The sequence below is a fragment of the Mus caroli genome, chromosome 7 (genome assembly GCF_900094665.2).
Source record: "Mus caroli chromosome 7, CAROLI_EIJ_v1.1, whole genome shotgun sequence".
NCBI classification, from domain to species: Eukaryota; Metazoa; Chordata; class Mammalia; order Rodentia; family Muridae; genus Mus; species Mus caroli.
Window position 1 is genome coordinate 84254647 of NC_034576.1, and position 26462 is coordinate 84281108.

The 26462-nt window shown below is 49.0% G+C and overlaps 1 protein-coding gene across 2 annotated transcripts in view; it reads right to left on the minus strand.

Moving 5' to 3' along the window:
* The window catches only part of Homer2 (homer scaffold protein 2), a 100059-nt gene extending 77709 nt beyond the window's left edge, over nucleotides 1-22350 (minus strand). For both annotated transcript variants that reach the window (XM_021167674.2, XM_029480084.1), the window contains exon 1: nucleotides 22172-22350. In XM_021167674.2, coding sequence (XP_021023333.1) covers nucleotides 22172-22176 — 5 coding nt within the window. In that variant the 5' untranslated portion in view covers nucleotides 22177-22350. The remainder of the gene's footprint in view (nucleotides 1-22171) is intronic.
* Between the last annotated feature and the right edge of the window lie 4112 nt (nucleotides 22351-26462).

Below are 26462 nucleotides of genomic sequence, written 5' to 3' on the forward strand. Positions count from 1 at the left end.
CGATCTGACTTCTCTTGTTGAAGCTTAATTTTCTGTGTGCTTTTTCTGTGGCCATTGTGTTGTGTTCTGCCTCATCTCAGAGCAGCTGTCATTATTTCCCTTCGATAATCCTATGAACCCCCTTAGGCAGGGATCAGATCTTCTTTTCTATGGACCCTGAGTACCTCAGGGGAGGAAGTGTGGGGCTGGAGAGATGGCTCATCAGATAAGAGTGTTTACCCAAGTCATCAGCACCCACTAAAGCAGCTCACAGCTACAGGTGAACGCAGCTTCAGGGGAATCCAATACCCTGGCTTCTGTGGGCACCTGCACTCATGTGCACATACCTTCCTGCATGCACAAACAAATGCACATAATTTAAACTAATAAAAATAAATCTTAGAGTGGGGCTTGAAGCTAACACTTTGACTAAAGCCAATACTTACAATAGCTTAAAGAAACCCAATACCAAGCTAGCAGGAACCAATGTAATTCCAAAAGGCAAGCAGGCAGGTGCTTGCTGGATGGTCTCAGGACCTGAGAATGCCTTTCTATGGTAGACCTGCTGGCTATCCAAGCCCGTAAGCACTCATGTGTACACACAGGGGCATGCTGGAGTGCCCTGTCCCGTTCAGCTCCCAGCATCTGGAACTTCCAGTTTGAAGTTTGAGCTTCTCCACTGGAAATCTGTTCCCTGTGTCCTGCACAGGCAGCCTTTCCCTGCACTGTGCCCTACCTGACCTGAAGAAATGCAGAGAGCACAGCTTACTGGGTAAACTTGCAGGCGATCTGTGTCTTACATGCCATTTCACACCCAGATTCAAGACAGCTGAACACCAAAGCTTGTGTCAGCAGAGAGGCAGGAGAGAAGGAGGCACAGAGAGACAGAGAATGAGAGGAGACAGCCACAAACACCCACTAAAGCTCTGTTCAGATGTCTCTGAAAGATCCCAACGATCTAAAAGCAAAGAATCACATGGTTTCCTGACACCCTATGGATCTACTGGCTGCTGTGTGGATAACAGGCCATGACCAGTTAGTCTGGGCCTCCATTCTGGCTCTTCTAGAATAGCTTTTTGCTCTTGGAAAAGACTTGGGGCATAACTGCCAGCAGGAAGGTCCAGACTCCTGGCGCTCACATATCCTGGCTGCAGTCTGGCTCAGAACAGCCTGTGCTTGTTTCCACGAACTAAGGGCATGTCACCCAGCCCCTCCACAGGTCCAGATGGTTTGTGTATGCCAATACCACCTTCCCACTTCATTTTTACCTTCTCAAAGCTCACTTCAAACATCTATCCTCAGATTCGCCTATTTCCAAGTGCATTTCATCTTGGGCATCAGGGTAGTTCATATCCCTCTCATAAGGAATCTGTTTTCTAAACAGAAGAGGCCTTCCTGGGGACCAAAAGCAATGCTGAGATCCATTCTACCAAGGTTTCGGCAGTGTTTTGGAAGAGGTAGCTTCTAGAGATTGCAATGTTTACTGGTCATTTCTTGTGTGAGCATCATACTGGCCACTGATACTCAAGAGGCCTCTCCCAATCTTCTAGACAGCCTTGAGATTAGCACCATTGCTTCTTTTGCAGAGCTAATGACTAGGAGAAAAAATTAAGTAACTTGTTCAAGACAGGTGGTGGTGGCTCACACCTTTGAAATCAGCCATTGGGAGACAGAGACAGGAGGATTTCTGAGTTTAAGGCCAGCATGGTCTACAGGGTAAGTTCCAGGACAATCAAGGCTACATAGAGAAATCCTGTCTCCAAACACCACACACACACACACACACACACACACACACAGAGGGTAGTTTGTTCAAGTTCATATACATTCACTACACAATGGTCGCTGTGTCACCCTATGGTCACTGTGTCACCCTATCCCTGTGACTCTTCAGGTTCCTTTAACATCTCTTCCACCGTGTGTATCTGGTGATGCCCATACCTTTGTTCTACCTACTCTCCTTCCATCCCAGACCCTCTCAGTCCTTTGCCTCGCCTCCATGTTCAGGATGAAGTATTCTTGGGATGCACAGCTGGTTTCTGAGTAAACATCCATTCTTGTACATCATTCCAGGCCAAAGCCATCCTGGAGTTCTGACCATCATGAGACTGTCAGCCTGAAGCCCTCGTTGCTACATCAACTACCAACACCCCTGTTACTCTCCCTTGATTCTTGGTGGTTGGGTACCTGAATCACCACCTCTTCCCCTCCCCTACCACCCTTGTTTTGATTCTTGGTGATTTCTATGCATGCAGAGACAACCCTTCCAACTGGCCTTTTAGACCTGAACTCTTTCCTCTCTCTCAGCCTCTCTTCACTCCTTGTCTTAACTTGGCATGACCAGTAACTCTAACCCATCTACAATCTTCACTTCCTTGATGCTTCTCTCTGAAACCGATGCGTATTATCCGAGTCCACTCCAGGGCTATAGCAATACACAACGAGGCTGGGTGGCTTATAAGGGATAGAAGTGTATTTCTCACAGTTCTGTCTGTTGGGAAGTTCAAGATGGAGGTGCTAGCAAATTTGGAGTCTGGAGAGGATCTTCTCTCCAGCTCACAGATGGCACCGTCTAGCTCTGTTCCTTTCTGCAAAGGTCTAGTTCTTTGAGACTTCTTTTCAGGGCAGGATTTCCATTCCTGAGAGTTCTGTGTTCATGGCCCAGTCCCTTCTCAGACGCTCCTAACACCATCACATTGGTGAGGAAGATAGAGAAGAGTTCTACAGAGTCAGCAAGTGATTCAGAACTTAGCAATAGCAGCAGCCCTGCCCACTGAGCCACACTCCCAATCACTCTCTCCCGTCTCTTGTTCCTTCTAACACTTACATCATAGGATTCACTCCTCCTGTTCTCATTCACTGTGTGCTTCGGTGCACTGTCCCACAAAGACAAGGGCTCTTATAGGTCTGGCTTCCTGATACCACAAACACCACCAAGAACAAAACTCAGTGAAGGACTCAACTATAATTGAGTAGTTACTTCGTAGTTTATTCTCAATCCATCTTCCTTGCTAGGCTATAAGGCAGGGGTTCTCAACCTGTGGGCTGCAACCCCTTTAGGGGTCTTCTATCAGATATCCTACATATTCGATATTGACATTACAATTCATAACAGTAGCAAAATTACTATTATGAAGTAGCAGCTAAATAATTTTATGGTTGGGGGTCACCACAATATGTGAAACTGTATTGAAAGGTCACAGTATCAGGGAAGTTGAGAACCACTGCTGGGTCTACAAAGGTAGGCCGAGTCTGTCTCTGCCAACACTAAAGGTACACAGTAGATATCAATCAGTAAGTGGGTGGTTGGGGGATCTAAAAAGGGCATTGCTGGGCCCAATCTGCTGTTTTTACAAGGCTAACTTCCTCCCAGGCGGCTCAAGGGCAGCTGTTCTCACTGGCTGCCTCTTGAATGCAGGCAACCAAATAAAGCTATTGATTCTGATAGGACCAAGTACAAAGAGCAGAGGCCTCTAGATCAGATGTCTGAGTGTATACCCGCCTCGGCCAGCCAAATGTTTGATCCCATGGATATAGATAGGGGAAACATCTACATTTCTATCAGGAGAAGACAGAGGCTACCTGAAGCTTGCCTTCTAAACAGACCTCAGAAAGCCTCAACTGTGACGTTCTCCCAGCAAGAAGCACTATGTGAGACCTCATCTGGGCTTCATGTCACGTGAGTTCAGCCAACCGCACTCATGATTCACCGGGCTGATTTTCCCTTTAGTGGATAAAGGACTCACTCCAGGGGGAAAAAAAAAAAAAAAGAGCCTATAGAGAAATCAAGGAATTTTTGTAAGACGTGCAAAGAGAAACTAGCGTGACCTCTAAGAATCCAAACCTCCAGCAGCTCTGATGGGTTGGGGACCAAATCCTGAAGCCTATGTGGTTCCAAATTCCTTCCAGTTCAACAGTAGAGGAAAGGACAGCTTTTGTGCAGCTCAGACCCGAATAAGGAAGGGAGCCACCAAGTGTGGACGTGTGGACTGGAGAAGCACAGGAAGGATTCTTAGTCACGGCCAGAAGCGGGCAAGCAGTGTGGGCTCGGAAGGGCTCCTGACCACGCTCCGTGTCAGGGTCAATGCGATCGATGCACAGATCCAGTCCAGCAGGTTTACTTAGCTGACATTTGGATTCCTGTTGCATAATCTGAAATAACAGCTTAATGAGTGTGGCTGTAAGAAGCCATCCAACAGGACCGAAGTCCAGTCGTTCTGATAATCACTACTGAAATCTGGGAGGCAGGACCAGGGAAAAGCTGGGAGGCAGGGGGGTGGGAAAGGGAAGATGGCTGTGCTATCGTAGGAGCTGGGTAGACGACATCTGCAGCCAAGTGACTCGCGTCAGAGTAAATCTTATTTTCAATCTCTGCCCTCTTTAAAACTCTGTGGCCACAACCCCCTTGAAGGACATGTCTGCCTTCTCCTCTAGACCTCTAGTTGTACTCTTGAAATAAAGGTGCTTTTTTTCCCCCTCGTGCAACTGAAAGTCTTATAAAATATGAACTTTAGAGTGTCATGTCTTTGCATAGACAATGTGTGAAACTTGTACCTTGGCTGTGCAATTTGAATCAAGTGGCTTGGTGTCTCTGAGCTCCATTTTCTTTTTTAATTTTTAATTTTTGTAACTTGGATGCTTAGACGAAATGCATATGAGTGATCAAGAAAGAACACATCCCTTGTCCCTTGTTCTGTGGAACTCACTCTTCCACAGAAGGCAAGAAAGACCCCACAAGGTCACTGTGGTCACCGTTGTGACCTTGAGGCCAACCTCATGTGTGTGCACCATGCCTTTTTGGGGCCTCCAAGACAAAGCCCGTGAATGGGCAGATGGCCAGGAAATGACGGGCTGATCCCAGAGGCCACTGCTGCCAGGGAGGAAATACAAAGGAGGCTTCTCCTGCCCTCACAGAGTGTCCAGAAACTTCCATCGATTACGTGGGGAAGCCAGTGCCGCCCACATTAGCGGTAGAGAGGACAGAGACTTTGTCTGAGGCCACAGTCTTCTCACATGGCCAGCCCTTGGCAATGGAGAAACAGAGAAGACCAACTAAGAGGTCACTGCTCTGATGCGGCTGATACCTCTGGGAGGAATCTCTTGTGACACAAGCCACCTCCCCCTCTTGTGTGACATTTCAACAGTTTTACCAATTTTGCCAAAAGCTTAGCAGGCAGCATTTGAAGTTGATTGATTATTTTTTCAACCTCCTTAGGCCCCCAGCTGGCTTTACCCTTGAGAGAGTGGCTCCTGGAGACCACGGCGTGACAGACCGACCAACCGGCCTGGGTCGATACTGTGGAGCTCAGTGTTCGCCATTTAATTATTTAAGGCCATGAGGCATTGTTTTCCTCCTGGGGCAAAGCTTTCAAAGCATTTAAAATTCATGGGAGAAGCCAAGGAGTAGCTTTTTTTAGCTCTCTCCCTCGAAGCAAATGATATGTCTTTCAGTCAGGCCTCAATTCCAGTTTTCCAGAATATTCTACCCTTGATAAAGCACTCCTGCTTTAAGGGGGAAAAAAAAGTAAAAAAGAAAACAGAAAGAAAGAAAAGAAAACCAAGCCAAGCAGAGGAAACAGAGCCGCCCTGTGATCCCAGCACTTGAGGCTGAGGCAGAAAGACTGTGGCAAGTTCAAGGCCAGCCTGAGAAATCCAGCAAAACCCTGTGTGGAAAACAGCCAAGCAAAAACAATAACAATGGAACAAAAAAACTCCCAAAAACAAATGGAGAGGAGGAAAATCAAAAGGCCAGAGTGGGAAGGCTGGAGAAGGAAGCTGAGAAAGCCAATGTAGCGCACGGGAACTGCCTTTAAAGTAGTGAAACAGATTCTATCCGAGCCAAAGCAAGAGAGGAGCTCTAACCATCACTGGGAAGTCACTGGGTGCAGGGTGTTGGGTGGGTGCTTACTCCAGATCACAGAAAAGAACCTGGTGACCAGGTGACTGAGGTCACATGATGGTGGGCTCACTGTCCTGAATGAGATGTTAAGGAGCTACTCACACCTAAAGACGATGTATAAACCATTTCCCAATGCAGAGGAGGAAGATGAGGACCCTAGGCATTGAGGAACACCACTGACTAGGGCAGTATTTAATGAGCTGTCCCCAGAAAGGAAATATGGGCAGGTGTCCCGGATGACAGACCTTAGCTGCACACCTGGGAATCTGTAGCTACTGGGGGAGGGGTGGGGGAAGATGGAGGCCACACCTTCCTCTGCCCTCTGAAGACCAGGAAAAGTTGGCCATGCTCAAATGTGTTCATTCCTTTCTACAAGAAGCTATAGACAAAGCTTTTGTCAGCATCATAGGTCACCTACTCCTGCCTTCTGCCCCATGCATACCCTTGGCACAAGTGCTCTCAGGATCCCCTTGCCCCTCAGTAGCTATAGAAAGAGCTCTCTCCTGCCCCTATCCTCACCTCTCAGGCCAAGATTTCTTTTCTTTAGGTCATATATGCCCAAGTTCTTAATCTCTTTTGGGACAAGCAAGGACCCCTTTGGACACCCTCTCAGAAAAGCACAGACATGGCTACAACTCTCTGTTGGGGGAGGGGTCTCAGACTCCACGTTCTCATCACCCCCCGCCCCCACACGGTTCAGGAACCATCACAGAAGGCAGATGGGAAGACTGAAAGAGCTAGAAGTCAAGGAGGGCCAGAGTATAACTGTCTTCTCGACACAAAACCACTGCTGTGGTTGCCTGCACAGGAACCTGTGCACTATCAAGCCAGTCAACAGTCAGGCACAGAGGGGAGGGGTTCCCAAGCCCCCGCCCGTGACTGAGGCACTACTGCCAGGTGACAGCTTCTGTGAGAGGGAGCATCAGTTTTCTTTAAGGGTGTGGCCCCAGGTCGTCTGACTGAGCTCCAGTGGATTGCCCCACGCCCAAGAGCACAGGACCAGCCCAGACTGGACTGGAAGAGGGCTGTAATAACAGTGACAGAGGTGTGAAGCAGGGATGGGTAGAGAGGTGGGGATGGGTTTGTAGAGAGGTGGGGATGGGTTTGGAAAGAGGTGAGAGAGAAACGGGGCCCCGTGAATATGACTAAACTATACTGTATAAACTCTTCAAAGAATTAATAAAAATATTTTAAAACCTTATAAAAGAACCCTTCTCATATGCAAAATACATTTTAGAGATGTGAAAGTAGGAGAGAGCCTACTTAGATAGGGTGTGAAACAAGGAGTTGGGAGACAAGCAAGGGTTAAAGCGGGGACAGGAACTCCACAAGACCAACAGAGTCAACTACCCTGGACCCTTGGGGCTCCCAAAGACTCAACCACCAACTAAAGAGCAAGCCTAGACTAGACCTGAGCCCCCACACATACATAGCAGATGTGCAGCTCAATCAGTCTTTATGTCGGTCCCCCAATAACTGGAGCAGGGGCCGTTCCAGAATCTGTTGCTTGCCCATGGATCCTGTTCCCCTAATTGGGCTGCCTTGTCTGGCCTCAGTCAGGGAGGATACATGAGCCCTGCCCTGCAGTGATGTGTTGAGTGGGTTGATACCCGGAGGGAGCCTCCCCCTCTCAGAGGAGAAAAGGAGACTGGAGGAGGGGCCATGTGAGGGGGGAAGGGCAAGAGTAAGGGGTTATGATCAGGATATAAAGTGAATAAATAAATGAAAGAGAGAGGAGAAAGTGGGTGAATATGATCAAAGTATCTCAGATACTCATGAAGATATCACAACAAAGCCCATAATTTCATACAAATATATGCTAGCAATTAAGAAAATTATTCACACATATTTATCTGATTAGACAAGGAAAAGCTATAATAGAATAAATCAGAATCATAAAGTGGAAGAAACCTGTTGTGGAGCTCTGTCCTCCAGACCCAACACAGCTGTTGCCACCCTAAACTCAGAGCTGCCGCGATTACCCAACAAAATCCTGCCGAGATGGACCACTAATATTCATTCCCTCCTGGAAGAAGGAAGGGGACACTGGGCCTGCCCTCCCAGAGAACATATAAATGGATCTGTGGGTGCTAAAGCCAGAGGGGCTTTCTTCAGTAAGGGTGATGCCAGTAAATTGCCCACTGTCCTGTGGGTGATCCCCACCCATGCTCCTGGAAGTCACCCACACTCATGCTCCTGGAGGTAATGCCAATTAAATTCCTTGGCTCATCAAGCTAGACTTGGGTGGTATTGTCTCTGCAGTCCCTCACTGAGGATCTGAGATGGACAGACATTTTCCCCAGGAAATACACAGAGCCACCATGATCAGATGCCTAGACCCTCTCATTCTGCTTCTCCTCAAAAAAAAAAAAAAAAAAAAAAAAAAAAATCCTTCCACCGTCTGAATCTGAATGACCTTGGGTGCCCACTCACCCAGAACCAAGATTTCACATCGCTTTCTGCCACCCTCTTTATCGTGCCTTCACGCGAAAGCCTAAAGGGTTTTTACTCAGCACCTCCCTGAGCTGATTCACAGAGAACTCACCAACTCTGGAAATTCCCAGGTGGTTCTCACACTCACAAAAGCTCTAGCTCAGGTCCACACACCACCCCAGAGAGAACATATGAGTACCACTGATCACCCGTGACCCAAGGTCCCTGATCTGTGTATTTCCAAGTCTGGGTGGGACTTCCTTTATTCTCCAAGGTCCTCACGGGCTCTCTGAAAACACCGGGATCAGTCAGTACCAGCTGTCCTTGCTCAAATATTCCCCTCCCCTTTCCCCCTTCACTAAACCCAGCTGCCCCTAAGGACAAGCCCCTCCAAACCACAAGCTGCTCTGTCCCTTTATACCAGCATGCAGAGCACAAACGGAGGCAGCTGGTGTCCTTAGCTCGCTCCAACCCTGGTAGGCCAGGCCATCCCAGGCACCTGCTTCTTAGGCACCTGCCTCTAAGTCACTGTCACTGATAGAGAACTTCAGATTCTTCCACCAGTCTTGTAATGTCACCGGCTTCTCAGAAGACCCAAATATGCTGTACCATCCAAATATGCTATACCATCTTCCTTGGCTTCCACACCAGTGCCTTCTTCTGTCCACTCCTTCAATGACTCTTGCCCACAGCCATGTGCTGAGCCCACTTATCTTAACATATGAATTGCCCATCATTCTCCACCTTCTAATGGCCTCCATCCCTCTAGCCCATTCAAATATTGCCAACCCACAGAGTTCTCCAATCCATCAGCCATAGCCTAGCTTCACATTCCTCGTTGGTGAGTCCACACCCATCCATGGTCCATTACTGTTATAATTCTGGAGACCTGATGCAGCCAGTCCACACCCCAGCCACTGGGCAAACTGGGTGGATGAGTTTCACTGTAAATTCGTGTTCTTTGACCTCAAACTGTCATCCTCTGTTGGTTCACAGGCCTGTGTTTCTTTGGTAGCCTTGCCATCCACTCCCAGACAATAATCACTCACTGCCATCTCCTCTATCTTCCCACCCTGTCCTCCACCCTGGCGCTCAAGCTGATGACCCAGCCTCCTACTCGTCAAAGGCAGGAGGCACGGGACTCCAGGATCTTCCCACCACACCCAAGCCTCACAGTGGCCTCCTTTTTAGAGAGAGAGATCTCCCTTGCCTCTCCAAGGCGCATCCCTTCCCTATTGCTCTGAACCAAGCTTCTCATCGCTCCTCTGTCGCCTGCCTTCCCTGGTAGCAACCGCTCTATTCTGCAGCTACACTGACTGGAGCTCCCTCATATCCAAAACCTCCTACCTTTCCCTTCAGCCTCAGCTACCAATTGATTTCTTGCCCTCTTAAGGCCAACTTCAAAACAGAGATCCACCCATCTCCATAACTCTCCTTCGGTGTTTCCCATGTGCCTTCCAGCCCTCCTGGCTCCTAGTCCTGCCTTGACACTGACTTAGGTCTGGTCCAGCAGTGGCTGTGCCACCTCTCTGGTGCTCACTGAGATGTCAAAGTCCTTCTTCTTGCCATGTTTCCCACAATCTGCAACTCTTAAGTTTCTCCTTCCCAGCCAGCTACTCCTCCATCTTTGCTAGCTTCTTCTATCTCACTGCCCAAGAAAGGATGAGTGCTCCAGGCTCATCCCTGTCCTCTTTTTTCCTTTAGCTTCTCTGGTGAGCTCCAGCCCTATAATCAACTGCTTCCTTCTTAGTGGTACCCAAGCTCCTGAAGAGAACATGCAGCTACGGAATCTGGCTTCCACTCTTCCCTCCTAATGGTTCCTCTTCCAGGACCCTTCACCTCTACTAGCAGCATGTATCAACGTCCTTTACTTTCTTTCTCTTCTTGACCCCATATGCCACATGTCATCCCATGAAACTTCTAACAAACCATGTATAGGACCAAGACTTTCCTACGTGACCATTGAACCTCAGCAATTCACTCTGACCTACAGAGTCACCCTGCCTCAACTTTCCCTTCATTCTCCACAGAGTGCAACTGCTATTGTCTGGGAACTAGTAAGGATCTTGTCACAGCCCTTCTGGTGGGGCAAACAGGGATATTGATTGGATGACTGAATGGATGGATGGATAGATGGATAGATGGGTGGGTGGGGGGTGGATGGATGGACAGGTGGATGGATAGATGGGTGGGTGGGGGATGAATGGATGGATGGATGGATGGATGGATAGATGGGAGGACAATCTGCAAGAGTCATTTCTCTTCTTCCTTCAGGTGAGTTCAGGTGAGTTTCAGGGATTAAACTCAGGTTGTCAGACTGGCCATCCAGCGCCTTCATCTCCTTTTCTTCAGTCTCGTCACTCCTGGGTCCCTGCCATTTTCCACAGTCACACCTGATTTGGACCTGGCCTACTTCTTTCTCCAGCCCCAGCCTGGGCTCTTTTCTTTCCCTGCCTAGATCCTGCCATGATGGTCTGATGTCTGTTTTTCAAGCATCCAGAATAGCTCTCTCCACTCTTGGTCTGTGAACCTGCTTCTCTTTCTACCCAGGACACTTTGCTTGCTACCTCACATGCAGTGGCTGCTTCAGGGGCGCATCTCCTACGCATTGTTCTGAAGTTGGTCAGCCTTCAAGTCTTTCCCCCTGGGGGTCAACTTGCAGAGATTTTGCTGGTGGATTCATTTATAGGATTTATTTGGGGGTGAGGGGCTGCTCACAAGAGCAAGCAAAGTCTGTCTCACTCCCTAAAACACAAATTCCAGATAGATAGAAGTCATATTTGTTTTACATACCACTGTTTCCGTGTTGAAATAGTATTCTGGACATGGTAGATTAAAACACATTAAGATTTTATCTTCATCTATCTCCTTTTTTTTTTTTTTGATGTGATATTAGAAAACATAATTACCAAGATGGCCATAATGTTTCTATTAGACGGTACTGGCTTGGTTAGCAGGGGTGCTATCATTCCAGATTATGGCACTGGGGACACAGCTTCAAATGGTAATGAAACGTTTGATGTGATGAACATTGCAGAGGGACACAGAGTATGGCAGGGAACAGAGAGGACGGGAAGGTTGGGCTAGGTGAAACATACTGGAAACGTCAAATTAATGAGGCTGGAGTCATGAGTCATCACTGCTTGTCCAGATGCCGCCCAAGCAGCTCATGTCAAGAACCCACATGAATGCAGATTTGAAGGCCATCATCGGTGGGACAGAGGATGTCTCAACACGGTCGACCAGGCCACTGTGGATGTCATACGACCTAGATAGTTCTGTCTGCTCACAACTCAACACTCCCCATCCCCACTCTCTCTCCCAGGCCCAAGAACTGGCATTGCTGGAAGAAACAGGGGTTTGTTAAAGTATTGTTTCTCTGTTGTCTGAGTGGGCTGAGGGATAGCAACGTGGGGAAACCACTAGTCCATCTTCCATGGGCCACACGCGAAGTCACATATGGTAGGGAGGCAGCAGACACATCACAGCCACCCCCACACCGTTTCCCGTCTCGGCTAACCCTTCAGGTCTGTGCACTGACGTTCACTCCCTCTAGGAGATTATCCGCTCCTGTGGAGCAAGGAAAGCCACTTCTCACAGAGGTTAATAAACTTACAGATCTCATTACTCAGAGAGGTCATGCTGGGGAGAATCTTAATGCATTTTTTTTAAAAAGAGAAAGTCTGGGAGAATATTAAGGGGACAATGCTACTGTGTGGTACAAGGGCGGAGAGGTGAGCCATAGAATGAAGCCCCTTGCTCACATGGGGTCCCCTACCTATGGATGGCAAGACTCTCAGAATCTGCTCAGAGTGAGTGGCCACTGTCACTGACCATGGAACCCAGGGCTACTTGCCTCTGCTCCCACACCTAGATCTCTTGAAATGTTGGCAAGTTGCTTCGCTGTAGCCACCTTTAAAATAAGCTTCTTGATTCTTCAAGAGACATCTGAAGGCTGGTGATAACTCTGTATTTACTTCAGCTAATTCTCTGCCCCAATCCACCACAGCAGCTGGCCAGCTCGTTCCCTTTCTTCTTGATCTAGCCCCTAGCTCCTAGATAATCCTTGGTTTACACTGAAAGGGAACAGTCATCAGGTCTCCCCCTCCCTCCCTCCCTCCTATCTCATCCCACTGAGTACCCTCTAGCCTCAAACACACTGTGTGTCACCTGTTGAATGGCTCAGACGGTCAGGGAGTGGTTAGTCCTTCTGTCAGAGTGAGGCCTGACCTGGGCAGTGTGTTGGTTTAGACAGAAGATGGCTGTGGAAGACAAGGGTGGAAGGCAGACATGTGTGATCCTCGGACTTCAGTCTGCAGCAGTGAGGGAAGAGCTTCCATTTTGTAGGAAAGAATGACCGTCTTAGGGAAATTATTTTAGAGCCCATGATGGAAGGTGCATAGAGAGTTAAGGGGTTAGGAAGAAAGGCCTTACATATCGGTTCTCAGCCTTCCTACTGCTGCGACCCTTTAATACAGTTCCAGGTGTTGTGGTGAGCCCCACCCCCATATGCTACTTCATAACTATAATTTTGTTACTGCTATGAATTGTAAATATCCATTTTTCCATAGTTTGAGGTGACCCCTAAGAACCGCTGAGAACCGCTGCCTTAATGAAAGAGCCACAGTCCAGGCAAGAAATGAAGGAAGCAGAAAGAGAAGAGGGCAGATGTGGTGTAGATGATGTCGTGTGAGTCTGGGAATGGAGCCAAGGCCTCCTCCAGGAGTGCACAACAGACCTGCGCGTGGGAATCTCCCTGGGGTTGGGCGGGGTCTTCCTTATGTGCTTGCTTAGCTTGGGCACACGTAAGCTCATTGGATGAGATGGTGGGGTTTGCGCTCATTTCATTCTTGAAGGCGTCCTCACTGTCACAGTTGAATCTGAGAGATTCAGCAACCTGTCCCAGCTCTTACCCAGGAAGGGGCTGGGGATTGGCACACTTCAGCTCCACTGACAACCTTGCAGGACAAACTGGCCAGCTGGGGAGACCGTCCACCTGGAGGAGGCCAAGACCACTTCACACCACATGAGCTAAGTACACCTTGACGGCACCTTCGCCAACAGCTTCTCGTCCTGCCGCTTGGAACAATCCTGGAGCAGGCTGCATCCTTCCCCCTCCCGCCTCCCCCCAGGACCTTCTCAGTTACTCTTCTCTCCCAGGACAACAAAAGTCAAAGCAACTCTCTTTTCTCCACTTATCTGAACAACTCCAATTAAACACTTTCCCAATTAAAGATCTCAGAAGGGCTCCGAAGCAGGGTTCCTCACTAATTGGGTCCCTATGGACTGCCCTACCCCATGACCCAGACAGGATACCTCAGAGCTACCAAGGGGCTGGCTGGGCTCAGCTCCTCTCTCATGGGATGCAGACTCACACTTCCAGGAAGGGCAAACAGCAGCGCCTGCCTGAGCCCGTCTCCCAGCAGAGAGGGAAGCGAGCTCCTTCAGCCAGGAGGCACTCAGGTACCACAGGGTTTCCTCAGCCAGAGAGTCCATGTTCTCTCATTCTCTGAGGAATAAGAAGAAGACTATCAGGTTTGTGAATAAAAATGTTGTTGAAAAAAAAAATCTCTTTAGTCTTTGACAAATGTCTAAATGTGTTCCCCACAAGAGTATTTTTATTCTAACAAGCTAATTTGAAATATAATTTAAATAATTTCTACCAGAATGATACCATATGACTAACAGCACCTCGGTGGCAGAAGATCTGGAGACTTCATAGTGCTTTCAAAGAGGCTCCCATCCTGCCTCGTCCCACACAGAACACACCTCGCTCGCTTGGAGACGCATGCATAATGCCAACTTTCACCTCCAAACTTATAAATATGCCTGGGAGTGCCCGCACCCAACACCTAGAAGATGCAGGAACACAGCAGAGCAGCGCTTACGAGGCCAGGGAGTCAAAAACAACACATGGCGCTTTCTGCTCCAGCTCCTCACTCACCGCACATCTCTCTGTTCAATCCATTAAGCAAAATGTAACTCTGAAGCCTGTGAGGTCAGGGACCGAGCCCCAGGAACTCAGCACCCTTTTCTCCATTGCAAACACTGTGTGGTGCTCTTTGCTTTACATTTGACAAAGCAGAAGGAAGTTCTCTTCTTGTCAAATGATAAGTTTCTGTGCCCACCCGACTAGCCAAGGAGAAGTCGTCCTCTGGAAGTTGGAAATGGTCCAGGCTGAGGAGACACTGTTGAATTTACCTGTTTACTCTTGTGTACGCATGTGTGTTCTATGATACTGGAGATAGTACCCTGGGATGTGGAGATGGTACCCTGGCCTTGAGCATCCTTGGCGAGTATTCTATCACTGCGCTACATCCCAGCCCTGGGGCTTGTTTTTTATGTTTAAAAAATTGTCTTATACCTAAAGCAAGGAATATAATGTCCTCCTGCATGTACATCCTGTCAGTCCTCTCCTCAGGGGAATTTTCTTTGAAGAGAGAGGAAGGACAACGGTCCTTTGAAGCACAAAGAGGATTTCTAAATGGGACACAGGTGTTTTTGCTCCCAAAGAACTATCCTGTCTGAGTCTTCAAGCAGAATTGCTTTGCCCCATATATCTAAATGAGGAAGAACAGTGAGTGGGTCTCCGTCCACCACCCACCCTTAGCAACAATGACAGACACATCCTTAATGTTCTCTCCACGGTTCACTAAGAAGCAGTGACTCACCCAAAATTACACAGGCTCCCCAAATTACTCAACGCTAATTGTGATCTTGGGCTCTTCTGCCATTCTTTTTTTCCCTGGTAATTCATTTAAAGCCAACAACTGCCTTAAGGAACTGTTGGAAAGACATTTTAAAAATACTCTGCCTTGCTCTTAGCAGGTTTACAAAAAAAAATTTATCAGATTTGGCAAAATGACAAGTTAGAATTAGGTGTAGATTTAAATGATGGCGTATTTTTATAATTATTGGCAGAAGAAGATGTCCACTCAAAGACTTTTTTTTTTTTTTTGGTTGTAAAAGTTATGTTAGAAAACAGATATGCAGAATGATTTCATCTTGTTAAAAATATATTTCCCTTTGTAGATGTACATCTAGACACATCGTCACATACACAGGAAGAGCCTGCAGAGGCTGGTAACCAGCTGCTGGCGAAGGTTATCCCTGAGACGTGGGATGTAAAGTCGTTTTTGCTTCCTTCTTCACTCTTACTCCTTGGTACGAACATACAATATCTTTATAATTAGAACAAGAAGCAGAGCTATCTTCATTTTGTTGACAAACAAGAACAAAAAACAAATAGTAGACGAGAACGGGTGGGGGGAGCACAAGGACCACGAGGATGGGGCTGTAGAACTGTCAGCGGCTGTGGAGGTGGCCCGTGGGACAGGGCTGCTGCAGGGGCAATAAGGACCTGAGTTCAGATCCCAAGACCCACAGAAAAGCTGGATGTAGTGACGTGTCTACAGTGTGCCTGGGGAGATGGGTGGATCCCAGGGGTCCACTGGCCAACCAAGCTAACTGCAGTGGTGAGGTCTGGATTTAGTAAGACACTGTCTCAAACCACAAGAGACAGACAGACACACACACACACACAGACTGAGCTAGGAAGAACACAATGAATGAGCTCTGGGGCGAGGGTGCCAAGAGTGACCACACATTTGACTGAGGCATTACAGAAGAGCATGGTAATGTCCACACCACTGAGCCCTCAGCAAAGCAAATCATCTCTCTGCTCCAAGCCCTTCTGCAGGGGACTGTGCACAGCTACAGATGGGACCTCGACTTAGTCCTAATTACCCTCAAGGTTAAGAACGGCAAGAGGCTTCCAGCATGCATGATGGTGTTTCCCAAAATAGAAGTGACTCCAGACACTTGGTCCAGCCCCTGCTACCTGCTGACTCTTCACCTCTTCACCACTCTTCCTCTCGCCTTGCTCGACCCCTTGGCCTTCTTCACTGATTGATAACATGCTGGGCATGCCCCTGTCTCAGAGCCTTTGCACTTGCTGTCGACTCCATCAAGAATACTCGTCCCTCTGCTCCCTCTGGGGCTTGCTTTGCTTCTGTTGGGTCTGTAAGCCCCCTTCTCAACGAGGCCTTCCTGGTTATTTAGAATCTCTTCTGCCACAGCATCTTTGAACCCATTCCCTTACTTTTGAGGGTGTCTAATAAGCTGGATTTTATAAATAAAACAAAAACAATCCAAAGAGTATTTGTCCATACCTGATTACTTATTTGGCTGATATCTATGCATTTGGCATCTAGTTCCTTCCAAACTCTCTGCCTTTTCCCAATACAGATACTGAAGGAGATTGCTATTTAAATGAACTGGAGTAATCCTAAATGCCGAGAGTCTTTTGGTACCTCTCCAGCAAGACATAGTCCCCAATTTCCCCAAATGTATGGACCCCCCCCATCACCTTTATACCCTTCAAACCATAACATTTTGTTTACTCTCACAGCAGTTAAGCACAAAGCAAGCACCAGCATATGTGGCTTGTCTCCTTTTTAATATATATAAACCCCCACAAAAGCAGGAATTAACTTGTGGCTCTGCTCATCTCTGGGTCCCCAACAGCACTGGACAGATGTCTCACAGATGAAGGGTTCAAACTAAGCTTAGTGAAGTTGAACAACAACAAACAAACAAAAAAACAAAAAACCAAACAAAACATTGGGCCAGGAGAAAGCAAGCTTATTTTAAAGCATCTTTAAATTTAGTTTTATGCGATGGATGTTTTGTCCGCATGTGCATCTACACACCAGTGTGTGCCTGGTGCCCACGGGGGCTAGAAGAGGCCAGTTGATCCCCCAGGGCTGACGAATGTGAGCCACCATGTGGGCACTAGGAATTAAACCTGTGTTCTCTGGAAGAGCAGCCAGGGCCCTTAACCAGTGAGCTGACTCTCCAGCCCCTGACGGACTCTATGGTAACTCAGAACCCAACGTAAAGGCCCATAACTCTTCAAAGAGCACAGTGTGGTTCCGAGGTGGGAAAGCACATCAGAAGAAAGTTAAGCAGTATAGATCACAGATGAGAGGCAGCCAGCCGGATCCGGTGACATGGCATCCGTCCACTGCGAGTAACCCGTGGCTGAACAAAGCAAGCAAGTGGGAAATGCAGGCAGCCAGTGAAACAGTAGATCTTATTTGTGAACACTGACAAAAATCAGCTAAAGTCGCAACAGCCGACAGGCTGCCTTTTCTGTTGGCCTTTTATAGATGGTAAGATGATTTATAGATCGGTGACAACACCTGGCCTGAAAAATTAACTCACATCACAATAAAAACCAAATGGCTCACTTTAGCATTAAAACAAAACTGCATCCAAACCCTCCCTCTCTCTTGGCCCCTGTGACTCCCCACTTAAGGAAATCATATAGAAGGTCCAAACACCATCACCCTTTTCCTCCTGGCATCTGAGCAAGGCTCCCACCGTGCAGATAGTAACCCAATCAGAAAATATGTATGGCAGGCCTATGAGGCCAGTGCCACGAGTTGGGGTGCAATGGTGAAAAGGTGGGTCCCATCTTCCTGGAATAGTTAAGGATGATGGAGTATAAATGAGTCAACAAAGCCCAGGTAATGACAGCTGTGCTATGGCAAGGGCCTGCAGGCTACACAGGCAGGCCTCTGAGAGTCCTGGGAAGCAGTCCTCTGGGGGTGGTGGCCGGAAAGACTGATCCTGATGTCAGTGTACAAAGGAAGGCAGAAGATGTCTGCAAAGCCAAGGTACAAGGATTTCAGGCATCCAAAGGCCCCAGGAATATGGATTAACACATTCCCAGCACTGCAGAGAATTCTATCAGATAGTGCTAAGCTAGGATGTGCTCCTGGACTGATGTAGAAAGTGGTCCTTAGGAAAGGTGGGAAGAGGTAGATGGAGGGGTCCTCCATAAAAGAGGCCAGGAATCTTCAGAATGTGGTAGGTGGCCCTGCAGAGTGACTGGTGACACTGGAGATAAGGTAGAAGCCCGAGCCTTTGTCCCATGAAGAGTGTTGAGACAGGAGAGTGACAAGATCTGATTTGCAACCTTAAAAGCTAGTCACTTGGCTCCTAGGAAAAGACTAGACTGGCAGGAACCCGGTGTGGAAGCTGGGGGTGGGTTGAAAAGTTTCTTCTTCCAAGAGGAAGGCAGTGATGGGCAGGACTAGAACCAGCACTGTGGTTACTGTGTGGAGTGAGCATGCTCCAGACCTATTTGAGAAGTAGAACTCACAGGGCCAATGGCAGCCTAGATATGGGACTGGGGAGGTGGGAGGGGGTGGAGGCGGGTAGGGAGGTGGGGAGAACCAGGGATGACTCTTGGCAAATTATCAGAAAGGCAGTGGGGCCACTGACTGGGTGGGATGACAGAGGGAAAGTGAACTCCAGCAGCAACAGCAAGAACCCCAAAGACGGACGGACTAGAAGCACAGGCCTTTCTCAGAAATAAAAATGTAGGGTTGATGATATATAGGCAGTGATGTTTAAAGCCCTGTGGGTGATGAGGGTAAGTTGAGGAATTGGATAACATGACCTGGAAAAAGAGTGGTGACCCAGAAAGGGGACCAGAAGCAGCTCCTGAGCATAGCCACCAGTGGGAGTCAGAGCCTCAGAACCAAGGGAAAGGAAAGGCAGATGGGTGTGATGTCAGAGGAGCTGAAAGGGGCTAAGAGGGGTGCTTGCAAGGAGGAGGGCAGGCCTCCAGTGAGGAACACTGAGGAGGGGTGGGAGAAGAGAGGGGCTGGCATCTAGAAGCTACTATGCTGGGTTGAAGGCAGAGGCCAGACTAGAGTATGGAGGACAAATGCACTATCTGTGAGATGTTGTCAGAGGGACAAGGAGATGGACTAGAAGCAGGACAGGTATGCAGGATCAGGAAGCGGAACAGCCACTAGCTACATGCTGCTACTCAAGTCACACCCTGAGTCACAGTAGGTGCATTAAAGTGCCCCATAGCCTCAAGTGGCTGATAACTGACCTTAAGGCTACAGCACATTCCCAGTGCTGCAGAGAGTTCTATGGGACAGTGCCGAGCTAGAGTGTGCTTCTGTCCTGATGCTGAGGGGAAGGTGAGAAAGTAAGAAAGTAATCTTCCCAGAAGGTGAAAGGGTCTGGGCAGAGTCTACATCAGTAGAGAGCTGTCAGGCCATCAGCAAACAGGCAGGAAAGAGTGACGGCTACTACATCCAACTTTGGCTACTTTGTGGGTTCTTCTTTCTTCCATTCTTTTTCCACCTTTCAACCTCCTAACACTAGATAGGAGAGAAAAAAGGATGGAGGGGAAAGGGGGTAACATTATTGTTAGACTACTTCCTGATGGTTAGGGACATCAAGTTCCTTGGGGGCAAGTTTGATCTTCACCACCAACATATCTAATTTCCTCTTGATGTTTCTTCTTTGCACATGACTACTTAACAACCTGCTACCAACCAACAACCCACACCCTCTTGGGGCTCTAGCATTTACACCCTCTGAAAAGTCCCCAAAATGCCAAATGTCAGACAATCGCAGAGACTATCTACTGCTGGCAAAATCACACCCCTGCCAGAGCATGAGGCAAATCACAGTCAGCTGCTGTGGACAATCTGAAGGAGCCCTGTATCCCACACCTGGGATTAAAACGAAAACATTCTTACAATATTTCTGTGTTTTGTCAAGAAACCAAAATTCTTACTATAAGCTACATTCTTGCTGTAGGAAGGGCAGGAAGATGGAGGGAGAGGTTCCTTTGGTCTGTGACTGCCACTTGGTCCAAGGAAGAGGAGACAGGAGCATGGACAGAAAGGGCGAGCAACATCTGAAAGGAGCCAGTTGAAAACAGCTGCCTCGGGGAGGGAACAGGAGCAAACACTGGCGATAGCACATACTTAATGCAGAACACTTCGCAGAAGGAAAAGGGCAGTAGACACCTGAGGGGGATAGAGCCTCACCAGAGAAAGGAAACTACTCAAGCAGCTGGTTTTTATTTCCTTAAACCCTTGTCTCATCTGTCTACACTGCAGAGCCCTGAGGAGGTCTGACAAAACTCTAGCCAGGTCTGCCACAGGCTGCTTCTTGTTGGTGCTTCCCTCCCATGCTCAGAAAGGATGGCAGTGGTTCTATCTTTTTTTAAAATGGCTTCCTCCATCCACCTCCTCCGTCTAAACTACTTATCCAGCCTTTAGCCCCATCTCAGTTTATAACCATGGCTTGTACAGTCACATAAACTACAGAAGAAAACATATGGTAAAATGGCAGGTAAGAGCTACAAATCAGCCATTAGCTACAAGAAGTGAGTAATACCCATTTATTGAGTGATGTTAAAATGACATGAAAGACATGTGCTGCGTTTAAACAAAATGCCCAAGCTACTCCTCCCTGCTTTTACACAAACAAAAATTATTTTCTGGAATTTTCTTTGAGGTTTTTTGAGTAAATGTTTTCATTCCCACAGACCTATTTTAACCCCAGAGTTTCAGTATTTGTTTCTGATTTGCAAGTGGGCTCACTGGTTTTGCGTCACCTGAGGGGGAGGGGCAGAGGAAGAGTTAAAATCACCAGGTCCTTTTACCTTCCACCTTGAGACCTACTGTGTGTTAACTCCTTCCCAAAGCTTTTGTTTTTAACTATGAAACCTGAGAGTCTCAAAGATTCCTTCTGCTCAAAGATGAGTTCTTTCATATCTGCTGAGAGATGGCTGAAAATGTTACAAAACTCTGCCTTCTGGGTAGGATGACTGTCTATCTCTGGCCTCCCAGTCGTCCAACACAAGTCTCTTGGATAGGCATCAATATTCCTAAGCAAACTTCCGATGGGCCCTCTGTCCCCCTTGTTCCATCTTGGCGTCCACAGCCATCTGCTCTCCTACCCGGAGCTCTACCTTGCTTGCCTCTGTTCCCTCCAAAACTCTTACCAGCTCCACGGAGAAAGCCACTCCTGAGGCTTGTCTGGAGCTAAGCACAGTAAAGCCACTGCCCCATAGGGGCTGGTGGGGCCACCAGGGCATCATGACTCTTCCCATGGCACCCATCCCCAAAGGGAAGCTAGTTCTCTAGACCACCTACACAGCAGAGGCCCCTGAGCCCCATGAAAGGCTGTTTGAAGAGCACTGGGCTCAGCAGCAGAGGACAGACCTCTGGTGTCCTTAACCATCCTCATGGCCAGTCTGGCAGTGGCCTAGCTTCTGCCCGTGAGCACACACTGAGTATTCCACTTTTACAAATGTATCAGCTGTTCAAGCTGGGAGAAGTCTCCCAACTAAACCGGCCTCAGTTTCCTCTTGTGGAGGAGCAAGCACACAAACCATTCCTCGCATAGAGACTGAAACACCATGAGTGTGCGCTCACATCGGCGAGCAGATGTAAAGAGTTACCGTGTTATTAGCACAGTGGCTCCTGACTCACAGCGCCTACTGCTCAGAGAGACGCCGAAGAGAAATCAATCCTGCTTTTAAAATTACTTTATATACTCAGGAGCATTAGTCACTTCAACTGAGTGCTCCAACTTCCCTCCCAAGCATCTGGAGCCTCACCTAGGTGCCTAACAGATTGTCGCCGTTCTCAGCCATCTCAACGCTGCCTACAAGTCCACTATTCCTACGCTGAAGGGTTATTATTGGGTGTGTTTCCTTTCCAGGAAAACTTCGATTTCCATGTCGCTGGCTGTAAATGCAGCCGTGAAGAACGGCAAACTGCTTTTCACACTCACAAACCCAGGCCCTGGAGTTGCTCGCGCTAGGGGCAAGGAGACCGCGGAATGGCCGAGGCGCCGAGACCAGCCCGGGTGCGGGTCCCCGCCAGGTGTCTCCGCGCCCGGCTGGCTGAGACGGGAAGGGCCGTGGGCTCCAGGCGCAAAGTCCGCGCCCAGGCCGGGGGCGCCCCGAGCTCCCGCCGCAGCACGCGACCGGCGGCCCGTAGCCCCTCGCGGGCGCTCCGCGAGCTCACTCACCCCATCTCCGGCGCTGCTCGTGCGGCCGCTCCGACGGGGCCCCTGGCGTTCGCTCTCCGCCCGCTCGGCAGCTGCTCCCCGCGCGGCACATGCGGCGGCCCGAGTGCGCCCGGCTCAGCCCCGGCGCCGTTCCATTCCGCCGGCTGCGCGGCTGCTCTGCCGGTGTCGGGGCCGCCGCCAGGCGCGGGCGGGCGGGAGGGCGGGGGCTGGGCGGCCGGGGGCTGGGCGGCCGCGCTCGGGCGGAGCCGCCGGTCCCTCCCGCCCGCTCCTTACGTAACCTCGTGGCCCCCGGGCCGCCGCCGCCCGCCTGGAGCTGGGGGCGCGGCAGCGTGTGCAGCGTCCCCCGCGCTGCCGCGCAGTCGCCGCTTCTTCCAGCAACCCCCTCCTCTCCTGTGTCGACCCCGCACCCGCGCGCCCTGCCAGGCTTGGCGCCGTGCCTCGGGCGGGATGTCCCACCTGCTGGACTTGAAGTCGCAGCTGGCAGGGACTTTTTGGCCACCTTTAGTTTGCAGATGAGGGAACCGAAGCCCCCCAGGGAGGAAAAATGATGTGACCAAGGTCACAGACTCAGATTAGAGCTCAGGTCTCCAGAGTCTGAGATGGGCAGGACCACGACTTGCTCCCCACCCCACTTAATGCCCACCTTCGTCTTCCTGCCCACCTGTCTGGCTGAGTGGCCTTAAAATCCTGGAGGGTAAGATGGCAAGGAGGATTCTGTAGCCCAAAGCAGGTGCCCTAAACTCTTCCCTGGGTAAAGACAGAATCGCACACCCTCAGCATAGCGACTTGGCAAAATTTGAGAGGCTTCCTTAAGCTTGGCTATGATTCCCTACCAAAGGCCAGCACTGGAGCCAACCTAATCATCACCCCACACTGGGCCTTCCACAGGATTGTCTTCGCCTGAGCACACATTGCCCACACAAGCCTGGCATCTCTGGACAGACAGGGACTGGGAGAAGGCAAGGACAAGCAACTGGAATAGGGCCACCACTGTGCCCCTGCCCTCCTTTCCCTTCAGGCCATTGTGACCAGCTACCTAGCTCCTTCACCTCACAAGAGCACCCATTTCTAAACGGTGCTCAGTAATTTCTGAAATACAAGTTGATCTGAGGCTCCCCTCCCACTGTCCTTGGGATGAGCCTGGCCAGTCCACTACCACTTCCAGCCCTCTCACTTTGCCCTTGCTCGCCGCACTCCAGCCAGCTGGCCATTCTCTCAGCCTACCCACGTGCTCTTCTTTCTGTCTGGGAAGATTTTTGTCCCCTTCATTCCTACATGTGCTTCAGATCACTGTTACACTGTCGAGTCCCTTAGGGGCTTTACCGAAGGCCGTGGATGGCATTGTTCCGGTCCATTTTTCTTCCTTGCACTTACTGTTAGTAGTATCTCGTGTAAAATTATTGGTTTAATATTCCAGACACACCTGCAAACTCTTAGAAAGACGTGGCTTTTTGCCCATAATTGTAACCTCTACTACCTACAATGGGAATTCAAAGTCTCCACCAATATTTGTTGAATGAATAAGTAAACAGACCGAGCCCTATCTACACAAAATTGGTCAAGATCTGTGCACACAGGTGACTCTGTTTAGAGCCAAGACTAATGAACAGTCAGCCCCAGAGGAAGTTTTCTAACACAAACTGAATTCCAAAGACCAGGGCTGTGCCAAGGTGCTGAAGGGAAGGGGTCACTGGTAAAGTCCCAGAAAGAAGCCAGCAGAAGGAGGATCAAAAGCAGGAGCCAGCAAATGTGTGCTAGGAGTATGGAAAACAAGACTCTCTGAGCAAAGGAGCCCAGTGGTGCTCAAGCCCTGCCTGGGAGGTCCTCTTTTGCTTCTCAGATAGACAGGGCACACCCACATCACCTTGGCAGGATGCAATGAGGCCGAGCAGGTGGGGTGGTGAATTGCAGCCAGTGCTCTGCGGTTAAATTGGCTGTCCTCTGTGTAGAAGGCTCTGAGGGAAGAGAGAGAGGAAGGGTGGATCAAACTCAAGGTCTGGAAAGGGATGTGCTTTCTTCACCTTCTCCAAGCTACTCTAGGAAGAGGGGTGTGGAGAAAGTGGACTCTGCTACTCTCCTCCTCTCCTTCAACCCAAGGCTTCCCGGGGAGTTCTCTCTGATGGCTCCCTACTCCGCCTCATTCTCTTGAGTCATCTTCTCCGGCACTCTTTCATCATCTTGGACTCTTCCCAAGAGATGGGCATTCACTTCCCAGTTAGAGGTCTTGCTGGCAAACACTTACTGTGGAGCATCGCTCCTCCCTGTGATTGATGTCCTAGTTGACAATGGAGAAGACTGAAAGGAAGAGACTCTGGACCCGTGGCTGAGGCCAGGCTAAAGAGAGCCTACATAGGCCAGTTAGCTGGGTATAAAAGGTGCCGGTGGTGAAGACAAAGCTGAGAAAGAAAGACCATGGTCTTGGAGAAAGCAGAGGAGAGTATGATCTGGACCTAATAGATGACCTAGTCCTGGAGAAGGGAAGAGGTTTTGCCTCAGGCAGGAAAGGCTGGGGCAAGATTTACCTGGAGAGCCTCTGAGGAAGCAAGGACACCTAGTGAGCATGCAGGAGAGAACAGATAGGGGAGAAGTAAAATTAGAAACAGAAGGATTGGGGCTAGAGAGATGGCTCAGCCGTTAAGAGCTCTGATTGCTCTTCTGAAGTTCCTGAGTTCAAATCTCAGCAACCACATGGTGGCTCACAATCATCTGATAATGAGATCTGACACACTCTTCTGGTGCTGTCTAAAGACAGCTACAGTGTACTTAGATATAATAATAAATACGGAGTTGAGTGGGCTCAACTGAATTCAAATCCCAGCAACCACATGATGGCTCACAACCATCATCAGTACAGTTACAGTGTACTCATATAGATAAAACTAAATAAATCTTAAAAAAAGAAAAAGAAAATAAAAGAAACAGAAGAATTACAGCCAAAGACTAGGCAGATCCAGGGGAACCCCATAAGAAGACAGGGAGAAAGGATTGTGGGAGCCAGAAGGGTCAAGGACACCAGGAGAACACAACCCACAGAATCCACAGAATCAACTAAGCAGCATTTGTGGAGCTCACAGATCCTGTATGAGTCTGAACTAGGGTCTCTGCATATCTGTTATAATTGTGTAGCTTGGTGTTCTTGTAGGACTCCTAACAGTGGGGGGGGGGGATGTCTTTTGCCTGCTCTTGGGACCCTTATCCTCCTACTGGGTTGCCTCATCCAGCCTTGATATAAGGGTTTGTGCTTAGTCCTATTTTACCTTGTTATGCTGTGTTCGGTTGATATCCCTAGGAGGCCTCTCTTTTTCTGAGGAAAAATGGAGAAAGGGTGGCTCTCGGGGAGAGGAGAGGTCAGGAGGAATGGAGGGATGGAGGGAGTGGAAACTGTAAGAGTAATAAGAAAAAAAACATAAACATAGGAGTTGGGAAAAAAATTTTAAAAACAGAGTGTTGGACAAAGCTGTAGTTGGAAATAGGGCAAGTGCTGCTTTTGAAGGCTGGAGGCCACATTCTGACCACCATAAGCTCAGGGACTCAGAACATTTGTCATTCTGTGCGGGTATCAGATCTGATGATCACTAGGCACAGATCTTGGGCTGAGGATTCTGCGTCCTAACTGGACCAGATCAGATAACCTTGGAGAGCTTGTCGGCAAGCTATAGCCAAGCCAGTAACGTAAGGAAATGAAGGGTCGGCTGCAGCTCAGTGGCAGCATGCTTGCCTGCATCCCCAAAGCCCTGAGCTCCACTACTAGTGTCACAACAAATGGAAACGGAGCAGCTCCCTCGTGCCTACTAGCTCGCCAGAGACTCCTGGGCAAAGAAGCACCATGCAGACTCTGTGCCTAGCAGGCTAGTATTCCATAACTTGCTGGCTTCTTGCTCTCAAGGGCTAGCTTCTGGAGACGCGAGGCAGGAAAAAGACAAGTTGAGTCTCTGAGACATCTTTAAAGTTATGACTACTACTTGTCGTAGTAGCAGCAGCAGCAGCAGCAGCAGCAGCAGTAGCAGCAGCAGCAGCAGCAGTAGTAGCAGCAGTACTTATTGTATGTGCATGCTTTGTTCAAGTGCAGATGTACATGCTATAGTGCACATAATGTAGATGGCTTAGGAAGTCCTTCCCTTCTGCTGTGAGTTCTAGGTATTGAACTTTACCCACTGAGCCACCTTGCCAGCTTCACTTAAAGCATCTTGTCTTTCCAAAATAAATAAATAAATAAATAAATAAATCAGGAGGAGGAGGAGGAGGAGGAGGAGGAGGAGGAGGAGGAGAAGGAGAAGGAGAAGGAGAAGGA